We start from the raw sequence: 22379 nt of genomic DNA on the forward strand, positions 1-22379 counted from the left end.
GTTCCAGACTGGCTGTTTGAGTGGACTTTGGGGGTCTGCATCAATACTTGGAACTTATGGGGGACGAGGTAAGTATGACAAAGACACTGCATCCTTTTGTTTTTTTTTTAGTAGGCAGCCTGGAGGATCTGTGGTTGTCCGAGCTTGCTACCACACAGTTCTAAAACAAAAGGAATTGTAGTTCTGACATTTTTTGTGAGGATTTTGTGCCACTACTACTTTTTTTTTCTTCCCAGTCCATATCATTCAACTTGTAGAGATTTGCAGCTATTTAGCATTGTTCTGTTTCAACATTGGCTACCCAAAAATGACCAAATCAGCGATGTGTGTTGGTTTTCATGCTCTTTTGGCGCTTTTGTCTCTTTGATAACTTGTTTTTGGTGTGTTGTGCTGTAGGTGGGGAGTGTTGGTCTTGAGTGAATGCTGCACTGTGTTTTGGATATCTGTACGCTGGATCATTTGTTGCTTGTGATAAAAGCTCCATCTCCCTCCCTAATCTTTATGAAAATTTTATTGGGTTCTGTTTGGATTTTACTACCAAATATTACCTTATTATAAATAAAATGAGGATTTTAATTATTTATGAATATGCAGTAAAAGTAAGCTATACTGCATTATGTTAGCCAAGTTGTTATGTTGTGTATTGGCTTTTGTGATCTAAAATTCATATTTCATTTTGTAATAAAAGGCGTCATTAACACTTTTTGCATTCAGCAGTCCTTGAACTGATTGTGTTGTCTGATCGTAAAGCTCACCCTGGTTATGGATTCACTGAACACACATCTAAACAACTTCTTGTTAGAGTGGAAGTATTATAAACTGAGAACAGGTTAGTGTTTAGTGAAAAGGTGGTTTAGTACACCTTGGATCCACTGAAAACTCTTGCAATACCTTTGTTATGCTGACCTTCCTCATTTTCTACCTTTTTTTTCAGTCACCATTGAATCTTTAATTCCTGAATGCATGTTGTGGTCTAGGCAGTTATGCAAAAAAAATGAACACAAGACTTAGAACCTTTTTGTAAATGGTTTTGATTTGTGCAGTTTAAAATGAGTCACAAAAGACACCTGTTGTTTCTAAAAGCATCTGGAAGTGGGTCCAGTTTCACCAGATCAAGGAATTAGTTTGCCTCTGAGTGACAGGAGTCTGTTACTTCCCCTGAAGTTGGTAGAATTCTGCATTCTTAGGATATTTTAGCATTGTTTTAAGGAAGTCATAAATGAGAAGGTTGTTTTTTCTTCCAATATTTTGTCTGCAAAAGAAAACTAACCAGTTAGTGGTATTTGTTTCAATGCCTGTTATGCTATGAAACAGTGTTTTAAGAGCTTTGTCACTCGTATTTGGATACTTTAACTAATTTATTTAACAAACTTTACAAAAATGGGGGAAAGAAATGCATTTCCTGGACATGCCAGGGTTAGTGCTTGAATGTGTTTGAAGTAGAGTGGTTTGAAGGCTGTGAAGTGGACATTTAAAGAAATTTAGTTTAACTATCTGTTGAATATCCACTTCACATTCAGGAAGGGTGTATGATGCATTTTCTGTATGATTTTGAAAGCTAAGCTGCTTGAGGTCTGGCTCAAAATTATTAGAAATTGAAAGATAAGTATTCTTGAGTAGGGAAATATGTAAGACCCAGGCACTTGCTTTAGACTCACAGGATTTGTATTTTGTGCTATGGTAATTCGAAGTGCAAAAAAGATTTTTGAAACTACGATGACATTAGCAAGTACTTGTAATTTTAACGAGGACAGCTCTTCTTTGTTTTATTCATTTTTAAGTTCATGTCTGAACCTTGTCTGAGAGCTGGGCCAAATACTTAAGCATTCCTGACATAAATAACAAGTCAATGCTTCTCAAATTAGAACAAATAAAATTCAAATACCTGAAACTCAGTATATGCTCTCTTTGACTAATTTGGAAATAATTTTTGTTACTGATTTATAACCACAAAAACCAACAAGGAAATCCCTTGCAAAGATTAAAATGCTTGCTGTCGTAGCTGAAGAGATGTGGACTAGATGAATGATTGATTGTGTTCTTCACTTACACACCACAATTATCAGGGACAAAAGTTCCTTTAGCTACAATAGTGCCTAATTGTATTACTGTCTCTGCTGTGCCCTAATATTTAAGTTTCTGCATGAAAAGTGGTCTGTAGCCCTATCTTAAATTCCTAAATTGTCCATTCAGTTCATTGCAAGGGTGCTAGGTGGAATTGAGAAAGGCTTTGGCTTTTCAGAGCAGGGGAGAGGTCTGTGCTAACCAGAAAGAAGTACTGCAGAATGAGCCATACATCTTAAAGTATGCCCCTCTTTGGCCTGTACGTAAGACAAAACTCACAGCTCAGTTCTTCTGATTTTACATGCCAGATGTTATGCCTAGACCATGAGTGGAGATACAATGAGCCAGTTTTGGAAACAGAAGCATGTTGTGGCGAGGTCTGTGTACGCCAGCATGGGTTTGGCAGCTCTGTTGGCTTATACCAGCTCAGGGATGTTTCCAGCAGTACTGCAGATGCAAAGTTTCCTGTGTTTGGGACTCAGCTCTCGTGCCATATGGAAACAGTGCAGGGCCAGAGGCCAGTGTTTTCCCTTGTTTGGTCCCAATTTCACACATTCTGAAAGTGGCCTTAGGAATTAATGTAGTTCCTGTGTCACTGAGGTGGTAAATGCAGCCCTGTGTTGGGTCACATAGTCTGACTGAGAGAGCCCATGTGTGTTTGTGAGACAGAGAAAGGTCCTGTGGAAAGTGAGCCAGCAGTGAGCAAAACAGACAATCAGTTTCTGTATCTTGACTCAGGATTTTAAGGTATTGACTCAGTGCTGCACTTTAGCAAGTATGCTCAAGCTCAGCTTTTGGGGCTTTTGGACTGCAGCTCTTTATCATATGAAGGTTTTCTGAGCAGTTGAAACTTCTTGGCTTTACTAAGTACCAGAGCTCTCCATTCTGCTTTCAGTCACTGTGCTGAGTTGTCCTTTTCTCGAATAAAAGCTAGGGCTTTCTTTTGAAATCAAATGACTGCTTATTATCCTATTTCTGTATACACAGATTTTCTTTCCTTTGCCATATTAGAAGTCAGCCATGAATCTTATTCTTTGTACTAAGTTTCATGTTTTCAATCAGTGTCAGGTATAGTTTGAGTGACCTGCTGCAGAAAAAAATCCTATTGTGCCCAACTTGTGATTTCTTATTGAAGTGGCAGGAAGAGAGGAGGAAAATCTCAGTCTGCTATGCTGGACTCAGTTATGGGGTATTGTAAAAGAAAACTGTAGTTGTTTGAAAAATGCACTTGTTAAATGTTAAGTGCCGTGAAGTTTTCAATTACTTGAGAACTAATTGCAGAGTTTAAAAAAAATGTTGCATTTGGATTTAGTAGAAATTAGGTCTTTCTGAATTGTTTGGAAGAGCTAGGCCTCAGCAGAGCAGGAGTTGTGGTTCAGTATTGTCACAAAGATACCAATAGAGATATTCATAATTTTTATTGTGCAACAAACCAGATGGCAAGAAAACAATGTGTTTCAGAGTTCTTTTAAAAACATAATTCTGAGTATTCAATTTTATTTAGAATTGCAGTTTGGTTTTTTGTTCCTCAGAGTGCATGTTTCACTTGTGAGATTTGGTTACGCAAGTCACATTGTATTCTTCTAGCCTGTTTTATGCTGAAAATGTAACATGACAGGATTGTTAAAAACTGTAATAAAATATTGGATCAGCCTAAGGAACCTTCTTTTGCTAAATGGCTTTCTGGAATGGTAACTGTTCCAGAAAAAAAAATTCAAATATATAGCTAATTACAGAAAAACTGTGGGTAGCATGCTGCTCTCTCTCTTTTCCCATGACCTTCTAATTTTATAGTTTTGTGTATGTGTGTGACCAATTAAAATATGACAGCAGAGCAAAATAACATAGTCCAAATGCCCAGCAGCTGGGATATAGATGTAATAATCCATGTCCTTGAATCATAGGAAATAGAGAGGGGACAAGTTGCAGATAATTTAGTCTCTCTACTTCTGCTATGCACAGCTTTTTCTCTAAGTACATTTATTAAATTTACACTTCATTTAATACACGGACATATTACTAAAATTATAGTGGTGTTTAGTTTTCTCAGTTTGTCTTTTCTATTACAGAAATAAAATTGATCCTGCTTGCAACAGAAAGGTGGCCTAGATGACTTCTTGAGATTCCTTACAGACAGTTTTCTTACATGATTGCATAATTTTTACTGACCTTTCTGTATCACATTTTGTCTTTGGATGATAATGTTTTCCTCCATGTAGTTTTTGTATAGGTATCTCTTTCCATGTATTAGAAAGAAAAAGTGCTTTTCAGATTTTGAGAAAGTAGTTCACATATTTCTCTTCTCACATGTATCTTCTGAATCTTTTCTCTTCCTTCACCCTGCCATGGTTAGTCATGCATATCAGAACTCTTTGGGCATGAGGAATTGGTTCACATCTCTATATTCATTCTGTAAGGAAATAAACTGAGAAACTGTAGTTTAGAGCTCATAAAGTGCTCAGCACGCTGACTGCATTCACCTTTGTTTTATTGTTTAGTAGTGTAAAAGAGAGAGGGAAGAGAACTTGTTCGTTCTCTTCTGAGAGGGCAAAACCTTTTTTTTTGTCTTTTTGTGTCATTTTGTGATTATCTGAGGTCAGAAATCCTCTAAGAATGGGCAGGATTCATGTATTAGGGCAGGATTTTCTAACAGAGATAAGTAAAATTGCTCATATGTGATAAGGGACCTATATTTTTCTGTGTCAAAATTCACTAAACCTCCGAAAATCTGTGGCTGCAGTAAAAAGTGTCAGAATTCACTTCTGGGAATGATTCTCTAGGTATACTGTTTAAAAATGTTGGATAGTTCCACGTATTTTGAAACAGCATGAATTATTCTTTTTTATTAGTCCTAAAAATTGGTAATAATCAGTATCCCATGAAAATGCTCAGTGGTTAGCATTGATGGGAAGCATGCATTTTACCCTGTGACTTGGTAAGCAGTGTTCTTCCATTGCATTCTTTTCTTCAGTATTGTGTGGACCACTCTTGTCCCAATTGGCTTAAGCTACATCCAAAGCATGGGAGAATTTGATAAGTTACTGTTGAAGTGTGGGTAACTTTCAGGTATCAAAATGCATAAAGCCTCGTAGGAGAGTTCTGTTTCAGAAATGCCACTGATCTTTGATACTATATATCAATGAAAAAATCAAAGGTATATGTTTAATTGGTTTCAAACATAAGAAAAACTAAAACTGAAATATAAGCATTTAAATATCTGTTCTGCAGCACAGTGCTGCTGGATATTGAGTACTTTCAGATGTATATGCTGTGTTCCCTTTGATTTCAGCGGCAAGTGTGTTCACTTGGTATTTCACAGGGTAAATTCAACGCAGAGGAACAAGTTCAGTTTTCTGAAACTTTTCTTGTTGCTTAGTTCTGATCAGTTTAGATCAAGTTGAGATCTGTGAAAGCAATAGGTGCTGTGGATTGTCAAGACTTCTCAGGTGTGTCTGCTGCTGTTTGCTATCTGAATAGGCCTAGAACTGTCCTCACAGAAACCACCTACATTGTATAGAGAAGAAAGTCTGAATAATGACCATGTCAGATCTGTACATGTATTTGCATGTTTATGAAGGACTTAAAATTTCTGGTTTTTTTTTTTAAATTGTCCCTCAAAGTGTTCTTATACACTCTTCCATTGCTACATTAGTCTTGAAAGTCTCATACAAAATAGTATGACTTACAGATTTTGAGAAATAGAAAAGATAAAGAAGGAAAAAAATAATTTTCAAGCTTTCTGGACTAAAGCTTTTAATATTGATAATGTTTAGGTCTCTCATTGTGTTTTGTTCCATAGGCAGCAGGAGCAATCCGTCCTTTAGTTTCTACTGTAATTGCCTCTGCTGCTGATGGCTGCTTGGACCACTCACTGGAACGTGCCCGGTACAGAGCGAGTGAAATGCCTCAGGCTTTCTTGTTTGATATAATCTACGAAGCATACCAACAGGTAAGAAACTAAGATTTTCTAAGATCTTTTTTCCATTTACTTTAGTTAAAAAGAAAAAAAAGGTGACTTTATTTGTCATCTTTCAAGAATAGAGCTTCAGCACCTATTTCAGATCACATCAAGCTCTATGTATATTGCTTCTGAGTCTTTTATAAAAGCCTTCTTGTAATTTATTCAAATTTTTAGTTAGTTAGCTTTCAAATACAAGAGAGTGTGATGAGTTTTAATTGCTGGAAAGACAAATTTGCTTTAATTTTTATTTTGCATTGAATAAATTACTTAAATGAGTGGATTTATATGTTTAGAGTTAGGTGTCTGTATAAAGTATGTATTGTTGACTGAGAATATCAACGGGGTTTGAATGCACAGTGTAATAATGACATTTTATAGTAATTTAGTGGGATAAAATACTTTAGTGTTCTAAAATACTGAGATAACATAACTTGCTACATCTGCATAAATGTTTATTTTGTTGCTTGTTGCATGTGTATTATATATTCTTCGATTAGTGGCTGAAAATAATGTTTACTTGTCTCTCTTGTGATTTTTCATTTTTTAGTATGTCGTTTTGAAATTAACTTTATTCAGGAAAATTAAAGTTGTGGGTCATGAATTAAACCCTGAGTCTTTTGCCTTAATTTGCCCTGAAGATTGCTTTCATTTGCCCCACCCTGCATTCACAGTTTACTGGAAACATTCCAGCCTTTTGCCTCAACACTCTACTTCCTTTTCATTCATCACCTTGTGGAAATTGCCTGTCCTCCAGGTATCTTCCAGACTGACTGGAAGCAGAGCATTTTTTCATTTGTCACCTGGAAGGAATTATTGTTCATGTTAATACTGACTGTCATGCTTCCCCATCAGTCTTTCAATTCTAAACAAGCCCAAGTTTCTGGTACTTACTTTCAGAGAGTACAAAGCTTAGAAGTCACTAACAATAGAAAAATGTGAGGACAGGTAATGAAGAAGATGTAACTTAATTGTTCAGTAATTGTTTTCCTTAGAAATGTTGGCACAAATCCCATGTCATACCCTTTATGCTTGATACTTGAAGATGTTAGATGCTGAAGATTGGAAATGAAGAGCTACTCAAGTGATTGGACTGGCTTCAACCTTTTTGCTTCTGGTCGGAAGCAGGGGGTTGTTCTTAGTATATGACACACAGCTGATACTTCTGAGATTCTACCTTGAATGTAGTGGGCATACTCATAGGAAATGCAGCCTCCGTGTGCGTAAGAACACCTCTCAAGAGACAACTGCTACTGTTGATTATACAACCCTTTTTGATGTGTATCTCTTGGCAAATTGCATGTTTATGTGCTGTTTCTTGCAACCACCTTCCCCCTTATCCCCCAAACAACCCAGTACTTTTTCTACCATGTTTGCTTATAATTTGCAAATACAGTAGAGCTGGCAAATACATAAAAAGCTCTTGCCCTAAATGCCTCACTCAAAAGACAACTATATTTGCAGTTCCTACGCCCTCTGAATAGAGTTTTTTTGCCACATATGCATTCCATCAATCTTCTTTTTGTATCCCTGTTCTTTCAAGAACAAGCCACCAAAGTTGTTAGAAGCAACCAAGGCTATGGTTTCTTGTCCCCAGTTCCTTTGCTTTGGCTAAATTCTGGTCATTTTACTGCTCTGTGCCTGGACCCTTGGGAAGTATAACACTTTGCTAAAATCTCTCAACTCATATTGTTTCCTAATTATTTATGTTTCAATGGTGTCTAGCTGTCCAAGTCAAGGATTAAGACCCTATTGTTCTGGGAACTGTACAAACAAATAAAAAAAGACAGATAATTGTTGTCCTGGAAAACCTAGTCAAGCTACCGTAGGACAGATTTGTAGGAATGAGTGCAGTTCATGATGCTTCTCAAATATGAACATATCCATAATCAATCCCACAGCCTGGTGAAGGTAAGTATCATTGTACAGTTGAACAAAGAAGAGAAAATAATTTTGTTACTCATGTTGCAAGTCATTCAAGAAGCTGGGAATGGAATTCATTTTGGCTGACTCCATCTGGGACCATGATCCCATGCCTGTGTATTTTATACAGTTGTGACCTTTATGCAACAACAGTGTGGGGAAAAACAGCAGTCAAACATGCATTCCTTGGAAAGAAACTCCATTTGAATTAGGGCTTCAAGTATCACAGGCTTTTCAGTTGTACTCTGGGTAATGTGGAATACTGCTTTTAAACTCCTTCTCTATTTAAATGCACCATCTGATGTGAGTAGATAGGTTTAGACTGTTTACTTACAGATAAGTTTGTGAATGTAGGATCTCTGAATATACGACCACAAAGTTGTGAAATTCAGTTAAAGGTGAGTTATCTGACCCTTACAGGTTTGCTATCTGCAGTCTTTTTTGTCTCTTCTTGTCTGGTAGACATCTGGGCACAGCAGACTAGAGGCCATTCTCCTTTTATTGCTGTTTTAAATTTATCTAGAACTAGAACAGAACAAAGTATTAACACTATTAAAATATGAAAAACTGTATTTGTATGATTTTTACCAAATTAAGTAATTTCCTTAGAAAACATTTTCCATGCTATGATTTGGAGAAAAACACATACTCCATTGAAACTCCTCCTAATTAATTTTGTGTACAAATACCAAAGATTGATTGACAATAGTATCTTAAAATATATGTGTACTACAGGGAATCCCTTTTACATTTGGCGCCAAAAATACAAGACCAATTTTGACGAATTCAGTCAGGTTGTTCACCTGCATTTCATCTTGATGCATTTAATTTAATTTTCAGTCTTACATCTTCCTTGTTGCCTGAAACACATATTCCAAACAGATCTTTGTTCAGATATATGTTACTTTCTGATTTAAATGTTATGATGTTAAGACTTCTGACTTCATAACTATTAACTTGCAAATTTATACAGTTTCTAAGATGTATAACATTTATAAAGTTGCAACTTCTTAATAAAATTTACAACTTTTATTTATATGATGCATATCTAGCTCAGGGTGGACAAGTGACCAATGCAAACAACTGCAAGGGAAGAAAGAACTATATTTACAGTGTGTGTGGATCCTGCAGGTGGCTTTATGTTAGCCAGGATTTTTCCTTGGGATTTTAGGTAAAAGAACGTTAGCTTTGTTAAGGGGATAAATGTGAAGTTGCATTACTACTCTTAGTTCTGGTACATCCCAATTTGTGAGTTTTCATTTCCTGCACAATGTAATGAACCACGGTAAACTGAAAAATTAAAAACTTTAAAATCAAAAATGCAAATCTCTAATAACTAGTAAAACCTCTGAAAAAGCTGTAAAAAAATGGCGGAATCCATGATTTACTTCAATTCTGAAATATCTAGGACAAAATCAGCTAATTGAATTTTTTAAAAATTTCTTTTGTTTTGTTATGTTAATAACAAGTTCCTGTTCTTTAAAAATATGTATTTCTTTTCTATTTTTATCAATCCCAAGGGAAATCAGGAAAGTTTAAGTGTTAATTGAAAATCTATACCTTTCACAGATAGCAAATAAGGGATGGATTCCTTAGACTAGACTTGTTCATTTTTGCTTAAGGTAGTTTCATGTTTCTGTTCCACTTCTTAATTTAAATAGGAACAAATGTGAAGTATGATCCTGCAAGCCTGGGAGGAGGTGGGTGGGGAAAAGACTTCACTTACCAGAAGTCAAGTGTTCCCTGGAGCAGTACCTTTTAAAAGAATTAGAGTATCAGGAAGTCAGGTAGACTACCATTTTCCTTTAATCAAAGTAGGCTGAGACTGATTTCTGTAATACTTGTTTTTGACGTATTGTGAAATGCACAAAGATCTCAAAGTATTTTTTTGTCTTTAACACAGAGCATCTTGTTGTGTCATGTCATGTTCTGTACAAAGCAACACAACCACAATATAGAAAGGCTGAAATACTCAAAGCATTGACACTTGAAATATATCTGCTGAAGCAAGAAAGGTAGCAGAAACATTTAAAAAGCTTTACCCTTTCATGATCTGGAAGAGAAACAACCAAAAATGGAAGCAGAGTTGTAGGTAGAAGATTCTGACCAGCTTCTGTGTCAGATATGCAAACCAACAGTCCTGGTAAGATGATACAGTGGTTAAGGAGTTGTCAGCATGAGTGGGGGGAATACCAGAGTTGCTCACCAATGCCACCAGTCCAGGGAAGCTGAGAACCCTGTGAGAGGGAGTAGCTGCAAACAGCTGATAAAAGAGCAGAACATGTTAGAATGCTATTCTGCAGGAATCCTTCATATGTAGGTGGTATGTCAGTCTGATCACTAATTCAAAATTAAGGGATAGCTTTTTAAGAATCTTACTAAAAAATACACTTCCCCCCCTGCTGATCATTAAACATTATATTACAATTTTCCTCAAGATCTGCTGTACCTGTGGAAATTTACTGCAAGAACTACACACTATTTGGGGAGAGTGGCTTGTTTGTATTACATATATAGTTAGTTTAATCATTGGTTGATAGTAGACCTTTTGCAGAGTATGGGAGTTTATATTTAGCTAATCAGAACAATGAAGCTGTAGTAAAAAAAAAGGCAACAGGAAGCAGGAATACTCATTGAAGGAGAATGAGCTTCGACATGTTTAGAGACATTTCTGTGATTCATGTCTATAACTCCTTACAGATATCCACACAGATCAGTCTGATTATAGGGATTCTACCTAATCTGTGTGGAAAATATGTGGAGATTAGTACATTCTGGGACTACACTAAATTATTGTATCTGTTCATAGCTAACATTAACCACTCTTTGAATAAAGCAATTACATTTACTTATGGGCCATTTACAGCATCTGCCTGCATAGGAGGGAATGGCTATATATAAACATAGTAATGACAAGATACAAAACAATAGTGTGTCAGAGAGAATCATGCACATACTTTGATGCTGAATTCTGGGAGGCAGATGTTTTTCCACTCCCCCAAAAAATCATTGCATGATGTCCACAGATTGGGTGGAGATGGGGAGAAGAGATAGTCTGCAAACTGTCCAACCTGGTCATTAGTAGAAGAAAAGGTTTTCCTGCTAAAAGGTTCTCCTAAAATGGTTCTCCTGTGACAACCCCCTGGAAATGTTCAGGGAAGATTTTGCCTGAGTAAGAAAGGAAGTTGGCTATTGTTAGGGCCATTGTAAAACTATTTGCTCTAAGTATTGTCTTTTCTGTATGTAAATAATAGGGAGTGTATTCCATGTGGATTTTGTAAACTTCTAAAGTACTTTTTGAAAGGGCACAACATTACTGGGATTCTTTTTCAAACATGTGCAAAGCATTTTAGTATCCTCTGTAGCAGGGAAGTGGAGTCATCTGTAGAAGTTTAGCAATATTTTGGCATAGGTCAGGCAAAGTCCTTCGAGGCAAAATGTCTAGACTGATTTGGGGATTTTCCTGTGGCTTCATTCTTTGTTAAAAACATCAATGTCTGTCAAATTATTATTGCCAGGAGCAACAAGCGATTAGATGAACGGTAGTAGACAAATTGTTGACTAAAACCTTGCAACTTTGGGAGAAAGGGTTAGATTCAGAAAAAAGGACTGAAGAATCAAGATATAAGTGAGACAAAATTTGGTCATTTAATTCTAGTGCTGGAATCATGAAAAAACCCACTGCTCAACCCCTTGCCAAGACTAAAGACAACTCAATCTTCAAGGCACCTCAACCTTTATTTTTAACATTCACTAAACGTGAAACTTTGTGTATATCAAAGCATGTAAGTTGTCACCAAAGCCGACCAACTTAATATTTTATCTCCTGTAAGCATTCACTTGGGGATAGTTTTTTTGTCTGATTCTCTTCCATCATGAATTAGTGATGTGGGTCAGAGCTGTTCATTTTTGTACTGTAAAAGCACTGAAAAAGAGATCACCGTTGTTTTAAACATATGGCAAATAGTGCATAAAATATATACATTTTATCATAAGTTGTACTGAGTTGTTTCTTGACCTTTGTCTTTTAAAAAAACACATCAGGAATCTTTCATTAAGTGTATTGTGTTGTAAGGATGATCATTTAACCTCATTCTTATTCAAATGGATTTTGCAGTTTCTGTATGCTCTGTGTGTGTGTGTGTAGGTCCACTTCCTTTTCCCCATCCCCAGGCTCTGATCACCCACTTTACTTCTGTAGTTTATAGTTCTATGTTCAGGTCTTATAAATATATGCCATGTAACATCATTATTGTATTTGTCCTAAATCTGCATTGCAGTTTGTGTCTATAGGTTTCCTTCCTTCTCATTAAAGGTATTCTGAAATACTGAATCAAGAAGTGATTGGTGAATTAGGCAAGAGCTGGCTAAACTAATAGTAATCTTGTAGTATGATTTGTGTGAAGACAGTACTACAAACCAATGTTCTTCTTTGTATGGAGTTCTAAAGGCAGCATTCTTCCTATCTGCCTATATATCAGGTTATATATATATATATAATCTACCTATATAACAGGTAATTACAGTTTTAGTGTAATTACCTACTTGGTTGTCCAAGTAAGCTGGATACTAAGCTGAATAGTTTTTTGAAATTCCTAGCCCTAACTTTAATTATCTATGTATTACTTGTGTGAAGACTGCAAATATCTGTGACTTTTTCAATGTACAATGTAAGCATATGAAATAATCTGACAAAAGGAAGCCTTACTGATTTGTTCATAAGTCATTAGGATTTTAGTTATGACAGTTTGACAAGGACTCTTGTACAACAACTCTGTATTCCTAAATATTAGAAGAAAATCTATTTCTTCTTACATGAGGAATTTCACATTATTAACAGCAGCCGTTCATTGTTGTGGTCCATTTCAGCTTTGATTTCATGACTTGTTTTAGTCACATTAAAAAAAAATTAATTATTTGGAACTTCAATAGAACCTGAGTTATGTTCCATTTATTGCATGCTGAAAGTTGGTAATTATTTTTCTTGTTTTGATGCAAAATTACTATGGTACTAATTTTTTAATAATGCAGTTTTGTAGAGGTTCTGCCATTCTCCATTCATTGTCAGGCTTGCAGACTTAACTACAGGGTTGTCAACCTCACCTCAATGAATATCCTAATTTGTATTGCTGCAGGTTGTAGCTCTGAGATATTTTCCAAAGAGATCTGTTATTTCATCTGGCATCTTTTTACCCTGAAAACTTTGCCATGAGGAGCATGGAGGAATAAATAATTTTACTATGCTTGAAGCCTACCTAATTCTGAAGAATACTTTTCAGGGTAAATATGCTACAAGAAATTTAGTCAGTCATGCTTTCTTTTATTCAAAAAGTGAAGCTAGATTGGTGGTCTGGAGAAAACTGTGCTAGTTTAGATAGCTCTGTACTTGATTAGTTCTTTGGCGCAATGGTAGAGCCAGGATATTGTCTGAGCCCCCACCTTGCCCTAATTAAATTCTGCCACAAGAATGTTTGGAAAGATTCTAATGCCTTGCACAAGAAAAAAAAGGAGTTTTACTAATGGGATAATTACTTCCATTTTATGTCACTCCTCATCCTGTAGGATCTCAAAGAACTTTGCAAATTCACATATTAGCTCTTGGAACTGTTTGCTGCAGTGGTGCAAAGCTTCCACTCCATTGAAATTTGGCATCTCTATGGCAGTGAAAAGGCATTTTGTCTTCAGATATAATTTGGAAGGTGTATGTTAGGGAAACACAAGGCAAATATTCAAGTGGGAAGTTAGATTGGATTATGAGAATACTGTTGCATTACTGGATTTACCCTGGTAAGTGTCCTGAATCCATGAAATCACCTGTTCAGCCCAGGCTCAGAAAATGCTGACCATTGAGTGAGGATCCTGGTATCCTGTGTATGGGAGACCACCCACCTAAATTGTCATCTATTGCTTCTTCTGAGATAGTAACAAAGAAGACAAGGTAGTGAAGCTAGAGGTTTTAATCTCTTGTTATTGACAGTTTGGTGGCTTGAAAGGCAAGGGAAAGGACAATTTATGATGTTGAATAATTCAAGAGGTGATTTTTCTGAAGTAAACTGTTCCAAGAGTGAATAATCTTATCTGTTAAAAAAAAATTTAAAATCTAAAAATGCATTCTAGCTTGGCCTGAATTCGACTCACCTCTGCTTCCAACCTTGATTAAATTATCTGTTGGTTTCTTAATTTTATAACATGGTATCTTTATAAATCTCTTTACCGGGAGAATGTGAACAATTACTTCTTCAAATTTTCTTAGAATGACCTAAATAATCTGTATTTTCTGCATTAGGGCAAGATTTTTCTTTTCTTTGTCTTCTCCAAATAACTCTTTCCCAAGTATTTTTCCAATTTGCAAGATAATTTTAAAAGTATAAACAATGAGTACTAACACAGTGTTTTGACTACTACTCTTGTCACATAGAATATTACCATTTTCTTATTTCATCTTGTTGTAACTAAAATATGGGTATTTAGTGTATTTGGAAGCAACATGAGTACCAAAATATTCCAATGAGCAATCAGGAAGTGTTCAGGGGTCTAATGGTAGATTGCCAGGAAATCATGGCTCGTAAAGAAAAGGCACTTGCAGTTACTGCATTGAAAGCTGTTGGGGTATAGATACAGGCCTGTATAAAAACATACTTGCCTAATTCTGTTAGGGAGTAAATTGCTGTATCTTTGTTCATTTCACTACTACATGCTTCTGGATATATGTCCCAACAGTTTTAATAATTAACTACAGTATAAATAGTTTCTGAGATGAGATGAGATAATCTGGTTTTACGTTGATCTCAGTGTTTCCTCACTCATGTTTCCTCCTGTTTGCTGCTTCTGCTTTCTCTCATTTAGCTGTGGCATAGTGATGTAGGCTGAGTGCTTGCTGCAAATCCACTATTGGATCCAGCATTTTTTTGGTTTCAGTGGTAATGAGCATGGCAAAAAAAATCTTTATGAAATATGACAAAAATAGGCCAATTCAGGTTCAGTGAGAGCTTGTGTCTACTTCTTTTTTTAACTCAGTAAAATATTCCTGATGATGACTCTTCATGATGTACTCTGGCACTTCAGCACTGGAAACTTGATTTGCCAGGATCTGGAAAAATCCTAAAGCTCTGCTATTGTTGATTAGTTATGCATTTTAAGTGCAAGTGTTCTGATATTGTTACTGAATGGATTTACATGGGAGAATAAAATGCAGATGCTGCTGATAATGGAAAAAGTGCTAGAGATTACACAGTCAAGGGTTAAAGAACTGTAAATGCTGGCTCTACACAGGTTAAAAGATACTTGTGTAAAGGAGCATATCTGAAAATTTTCTTTCAGTTAATGCATAAAAGAATATTACATTTAATGCATAAAATAATATTATTTTGTGTCATTATAAACTAAGGAATAATGAAAAGATAAGAAAATAACAGTGCTGTATTGAACATTTTTTTAATCTGTGCTGGTTCAGTTGTATGGTTACCAGTTCCCATATAAAGATACAGTAAATTAGTGTTCAAAGTATTATACTGGAAACAAATAAGCCTATGGACTATTAGTAAATACCGGGGAGAGACAGGGTGCATACCTGCTCTTTTTTCTAACCTCTTGTTCCATGTTTACATACAAGGAACAACAATATACCTTGTGTTTTAGGAAATAGTAGTATTTTTCAAAATGTTTTCAAACTAATTTGGGGGAAGAGGAAGAAGACTTTGTGGAATGCTAAAATCTGTAGCTCATTCCACTTGTAGCACTTTATTCAAACATCCACTCTTGGAGAACAAACAGAAAAAAAACACCCACAAAACAGAGTCCCCAAAACTACCTATTAGAATGCCTTTGAATGTTCAACACTACAAAAGCATTTTAAAGTAACATATTTCCCTCTGTGTCATTTAAAGAGCTAAACTATTATGTTTTCTTTCTTTTGTGGATATATTTTGTGCCAATATTCCCAGCTGTTTCCATAATTTCAAATCTGTGGTCTGAAACTTAAACTATGTCTATTGTTTCACAAAGCTATGTGTGCATGTCAAGTTCAGTTAACTGTACACTGTCAAACTTACGTTAGAAAGGCTTTCAGTAATAAAGAGGCTTTAGAAAGAGTAAGAGTTTTAAACAGATTTTTGTAATGTAAATTACAAATCTGTTGTACGCTGAATTACATAGAGAAGACTTAGGATGAGAATTGTATACCTGGGTCAGTAAGAATTTTCTTCACAAATATTCTGGAATTTTTGTAGAACGATAGAATATCCTGAATTGGAAGGGACCATAAGGATCACTGCATCCAGCTCCTGGCCCTGCAGAGGACATCCCCAGTAGTCCCACCACCTGAGAGCGTTGCCCAAATGTTTCTTGAGCTCTGCCAGCTTTGGTGCTGGACCACTTCCTTGGGGAGCCTGCTCCTTCCCTCCGGATGAAGAACTGCTTCCTAATATCCAATCTAAACCTCCACTGATACAACTTCAGGCCATTCCCTCAGGTCCTGTCACCTATAAGAGAAAAGATCAGGGTTTGCCCCTCTGCTTTCTTATGTAAGGAAGTTGTAACTGCAATGACATCTCTCTTCAGTCTCCTCTTCTCCAGGCTGAACAGACCAAGTGACTTCAGCTGCTCCTAATATGGTTGCCCCTCGAGGCCCTTTAGCATATTTGCTGCCTTCCTTTGGACACTCTTTAATTGTTTAGTGTCTTTTTTATATTGAGGTGCCCTAACACTGCCCCCAGCACTCGAGGTGGGGTCGACCCAGTCCAGAGCAGAGCGGGACAATCCCTGCCCTTGACTGGCTGGTGATGCTGTGCCTGACGCAGGACTTTTATTATAGGTGCTCTCTAATAATGCTTCATTTGTTAACTGAATTTCTTAAGGCAGTATAGAAGTTTTGAATTCTGCACTTTAAATACAGATTTAAAATTTCGCATGTGAATATGTTTAGCATGGTATATAAACAGCTGGCCTTGTGCTGCTACTTCATTTCATTGTTCTCCTCTGACATCAGTGTATCAGACTTGAAGAACAGTGCACCCTGACAATATGTTTAGGTTGAAACAATTACAGATAATTAGAGTGGTAAATGTCATGATATACAAGTGTTAGTGAAATATGTTTTTAATTATTACTTTGCTTTGTGTCATATTTCATCCCTTGAAGCAAGCAATACTCTCAAGATGCCTTAGCCCATTTGTGGAACTTCTCCACTCTCTACTAATTATCTGTGATTAATACCTTGCTAAAAAGTTGGAATTGCTTAGTTTTGTCCTAGTTGCATTAATTACCCATATATTTTAAAATATTACTTAATTGTATTTCAAAGTAAATTCTTTCACCGCTAAATTTATTTCTGAAATTTTCTCTTCCATTCTGAAGCAAAAATAAAAATATGTGCTTTTTTAAAAAATCTGTATGTTATTCACATTAGGGAAAATAGTTTGTGTTCTACCAGAAAATTTTCCTTAAAATCAAAATGAAAGAAGCAAGCATTTTGGTAATAAATATTTGGAATTGAAAGTTATTAGGCCATTTCTGATTTTACTGGCGTTTATCAATGTACTTCGTTACTGAAGGGATCACTGCATTTTTATGAATTTTAGAGATAGAATTCCCCATTCCTTTCTTTTTTTAATTGACCTTTTTTGTATCCTTTTTATTTATATTTCTACTTAATTTAAAAATGTTCCAAAGTGGGTTTTTTAAGTTACTCTATGTTCTTGTGTCCATTTTGTTTTGTAACTCATGCTAAAAAACTGTAAAGAACAATAACATTTAAAGTACTTTTCTAAGTTGGCTGACAAAATGACAAGATTTACTGATATAAATAATATAAAAGTTATAGCTATGTTTTTTTCTAGGATGTCTGTGTGTATGAGTATTGCAATTCAGATGTGTAATGCAAATGAATTATTTGAATTTTATTTGATAAATTATAAAACAAGAATAGTAACTAAAATTTTTCTTCATCTGTTTTAATAAACTTTTTCAGGAACTTAATAAAGAGAAAAACAGGTTATATTTCAGTACTCTCTTTTGGTTCTTCTTTAACCCACTAATATTTTTATATGCTTGACAATTTCGATTTCTCGAATCCTGGAGAGGACTGGAAATTACTGGAGCACAGTATCTTTGAGACATGAATTTGTAGACACATGGTTAAATTTGACACAGGGGAATTGTTTGTAAAGGAAGCTTATGTATTGCAGACCTAATTTTCATTCCTTAAGGACTTGACTGGCATCTTTTTTGAGGTTGATTGAGGTGATAACAACCTAAGTGCATTAATAAGATGTTTCACAGAAGCTTTTAATGAAGACTTTTGAAGGAAACTTTAAGATTTGGAATAAGAAAAAGGACTTACCAGAGTAGATTATTTGTTAGAAGATAAGAAACAAGGTCAAATACATGACCAATTTTCATTGCAGTAAATCACCACTAGAGTTTCATGATGAGACCTGTGCAGTTATTGTGTTCATAAAAAATTAGGAACAGGATGTGGATGTACCCATTTTCTTTTCTGTGTAGTAGAGATGAGGGCTAACTACGAAGGTTTATAGAAGGATATTATGATAAAATTGCTAGGTAAGTGTAGATAAATGGAGGGCAAGAAGTGTTGATCAAAGTTTCTAAGTCGTTTCCACACATGAAATGACTGAATAGATATTGATCTCTTTATCTGTAAAAAGATGTGAGAAGAGATGTGGTGGAGCATTTTGAAGGGTTGAGAAGGTGGCTTCTCTGTCAGAATAACAGAGCATGTGATGAAAAGAATGATGAATGAGAGATTCCCTGCTGCAGTTGCTAAAAAATACTGCTATTCAAAAAATAATTGGGTGAATTTAGGATTCCTGTAATTCACTGAGTGCTGTTAAGGCAGTCACTTCTGGTTCAGTGTGTCCCTCAGGGACTTTTTGTTATAAGGATTTCAGAATAATAGCTTTATATGAGGCAAAGGGAGCATTCTGGGAAAATAAGAACATATTGTTGCCTTGTTCTTGACACTTGTTGACAATTCACGCTGAAATAGAGACTGGATAGTGTGCTAGCCAACCTGTGATCGTCTCAAATACCTCCTTTTTTTAATAAAAGATGCTATCTTAAGTTATCCTTGAAATATGGAATTTATGTTTCTGAATGGCTTGGTCATTTAGCAATATGAAAATAGAGTAGAACTTTTTTATCTTAGGCTAATTCATCTTGAGGTAGTCTTGACTAATAAGCTTCCAGTTCCTACTTTTCTACCTATGTTTTGGCTCAGAAGATTCTTCTTCCTACTCAGTTTTTCATTAATGAGGTTCTGATAAACAGTATCGATAGCCAAACTGCTTGGGAAGGATGTGTCAAGAGAATAATTTCTTTTCTAGATGACTAAAAGGTAAACCTTTGTTTGTTTGTTTGTTCGTTTGTGCTATTTTTTGGTGTTTTTCTGTTAATCTGTAAGGATCACAGAGTAGCATGGGACTGCTATTTTCTGTGCAGATAACTGGAGAAAAAAATAGAGGGAATCACATAAGGAATACACAGGTTCTTAGTTACTAGCATCCCTTTTTGATGCTGGAATAATCATAACAGCATTTGAAGAGTCATGTTTCTACATCTAATAAATTGTTCCCATACTCTAAAGGTTTGTCACTGGAAGGTCAGTGGTGTCTATTGGTGAGGCCTCTCCCAACTCCATCAAGATTTTTTTTTTATGTGTAGCTTCTCATTCATTTATTTAACAATGTAAAGGTTTAGCAATATACTTGCAGCACCTAACTGAATTCATCTGTGCTTATAAAGTGTTTATTTACTTCTGTAGGACTTTGCTGAATAGCCACAATTTGGCATAAGCTTCTTGGAATGGTTTTATTTCTGATCCATGCCAAACCTATGTGCCTAATACAGATGTATTACTGTGGATAGGACTGTTGAGATGTAAGGTTTAATTAATGAAAGAAAATGTGTTATTGCTTAGAAGCATCTAAGACTAATTCAGGATATTTTTTCTTCTTTAATTACTTCAGTGTACAGACTATGACCTGGATTATGGAACTGAATGTTTGCATCTGGCTCTGAAATACTGTAAAACAAATGCCAAACTTGTTGAAGGAACAGCTGACCTCTGGAAGGTAATAACAATAAGAATATCTAGTTATGTATATATAATTTAAAATTAATAAAATTTGCATATTACCATAAAAATTCAGATGTGTTTTCAATTGTAATTTAAGCTTTTCTGTTTAATTTTTCAGAATTGATTTTGTCTGAGCTCTTTTTAGAACTCATTATTTGTAGAGAGACTTGGGCAGGTGTTATTTGATATAATCAATGAAGACAGCATTTTCCTGTAAATAGGAAAAACATCTAGGTATTTGAATGATCTGAGAATCTGTAAAACTATAAGTCTGTAATCTCCAAAACTAAGAATTTTATTTTATGATATGAGCTTTCTCCTGCTGTTTCTATATCTTTTGTCTATTTTCCTGCACTTTTCCTATGACGACATCACTTTTTTTTCTGATGCCATATACCTGGCTAGCAACAATTTGATTTTTGAGTAGTTCATTGCAATCAGTAACACTGTAATGTTTAAGACCTCTTCAAATAATCTTTTAAAGGGTTTTAAGCATAATTTACCTTGTCTCGTAATCTGGTATGTTGCTGATGACTGACAAAGCAGCTGTGTGTACAGGTGCCAAAGTATATGTCCCTTCTACTTCAAAGTATTGCATATCATTTTTTTGGATGGTGGGACATTATTTGTTTTTAGTAGCTGTTGTGCCAAACAATTTTTATTTTATTTTATTTTATTTTATTTTATTTTATTTTATTTTATTTTATTTTATTTTATTTTATTTTATTTTATTTTATTTTATTTTATTTTATTTTATTTTATTTTATTTTATTTTATTTTATTTTATTTTATTTTATTTTATTTTATTTTCATTAGCACACTGAAAGATCTGGAAGCAGCTCAGAAAGGGAAGGGAAGGGGAGCCCTCCCCCTATGGAGGAAAGAGCAGCAGAGACATTGTGTGATAAACTGACTGCAACTCCCATTTTCCATCCCCATCTCCCACTGGAGGGGAGGAGGTGGAGAAAATTGAGAATAAAGTTGAGCCTGGGAAAAAGGGAGTGGTTGGGTGAAGAAGTTTTATTATCTGGTTTTATTTCTCATTATCCTACTATGAATTGATTGGTAATACATTAAACTAAATTATACTAATTTCCCTGAGTTGAGTCTGGTTTGTGTGATCTCTCCCTGCCCATACCTTGACCCATGAGTGATTTTTATATATTGTCTCCCCTGTCCCCTTGAAGGGGGAATGACAGAGCAGTTTTGGTGGGCATCCAAGGTCAACCCAGCACAGTCTTAGTGTTGGCAGTGTTGTGCAGAGTGTGACAGTAGCAAGAATACCCATTTATGTGCAGTCACTGTGCTGAAGGCAGTGCAGAGCAGTGAATATTTTATATACAGTAAGCACAAAGATGCTGGTGCCAGGTCATTAAAGTACTTCCTTGCATCTTGTGCCCTGTCTAATTTTGTAGTTTAAAGTTGTTGATTCATCTGTGGCTTATAAAGACATTAAAAGTGAAAGGCATAAAAATGACAAGGTCTGTAAAATATTACATTGTTTCTGCAGGAAATACTCATTTCAGTTTAGAGCCTCCAGAGCAATACAGCTCCTTCTTGAATAGCACTTGGTGTTGGTTACCCTGTACTGAGGTGTTTGACAGATGACTTGGAGCAATACCATAAAAAAGAGAACAGTTATGCTCAGTCTGCACTTTCATGAAGACTGCCAGTTTTCGCAAGTGGTTCTTGCTTACAAAATGGTTAAGAACTTGTTATTAATCAGCTCTCAGAAACACAATTGTCTTTCCTTAGTTTCCTTACATAATACTGTAATTTGTAATAGATTGTTATTATTTTCTGCTCGGTTTTTAATGCTGAGCTAAATGAAATTTCATATACCAAGAACTGATGTTCTCTGAATGGCTCCAGTCTTATTTTTTCAGCACAAGGCAAAAAAATATTCCATCCAGATAAATAAGAACTGAATTAAATAATCATTGTTCAGTTGAGGTTTCAGAGGATAACAGAAGGTAACAGAAGGACTGCAGTCAATTAACATGTTCTAAAGTTCAAGTATTAAAAACCAGTTTCATCCTATGTGGATGATATTTCTACGAATTCAGTTTATGCATGAGGTGCACAACCTACATAACATTAAATGACTCAAAGAAAGTGTTCTGTGTGTTTATATATTATCTTCTTGAATTAATACTAATTATTCTACCTGAGCACTTGTACATTAGGAAAAGTAACATTTTGAAGTCACTGTTGGAGCTACAGCAGGAGATACTTTGTTTATTTTCTGGGAACAAATTACAAGATTGAAGTCATTCTTTGTAGTGAAAACAACCAAGTTATTCAAATTCAGTGTTATAAATATCTGTAAATTCTATTTTA

At 35.4% G+C, this 22379-nt stretch overlaps 1 protein-coding gene across 7 annotated transcripts in view; it reads left to right on the forward strand.

Moving 5' to 3' along the window:
* The window catches only part of CRPPA (CDP-L-ribitol pyrophosphorylase A), a 134121-nt gene that overhangs the window by 19673 nt on the left and 92069 nt on the right, over positions 1-22379 (forward strand). For all 7 annotated transcript variants that reach the window (XM_063411268.1, XM_063411286.1, XM_063411296.1 and 4 more), the window contains exons 3-4: positions 5864-6013; positions 19930-20034. In XM_063411268.1, the coding sequence (XP_063267338.1) occupies positions 5864-6013; positions 19930-20034 (255 nt within the window). The remainder of the gene's footprint in view (positions 1-5863; positions 6014-19929; positions 20035-22379) is intronic.

Source organism: Prinia subflava, chromosome 1 (assembly GCF_021018805.1).
Source record: "Prinia subflava isolate CZ2003 ecotype Zambia chromosome 1, Cam_Psub_1.2, whole genome shotgun sequence".
Taxonomy (NCBI): domain Eukaryota; kingdom Metazoa; phylum Chordata; class Aves; order Passeriformes; family Cisticolidae; genus Prinia; species Prinia subflava.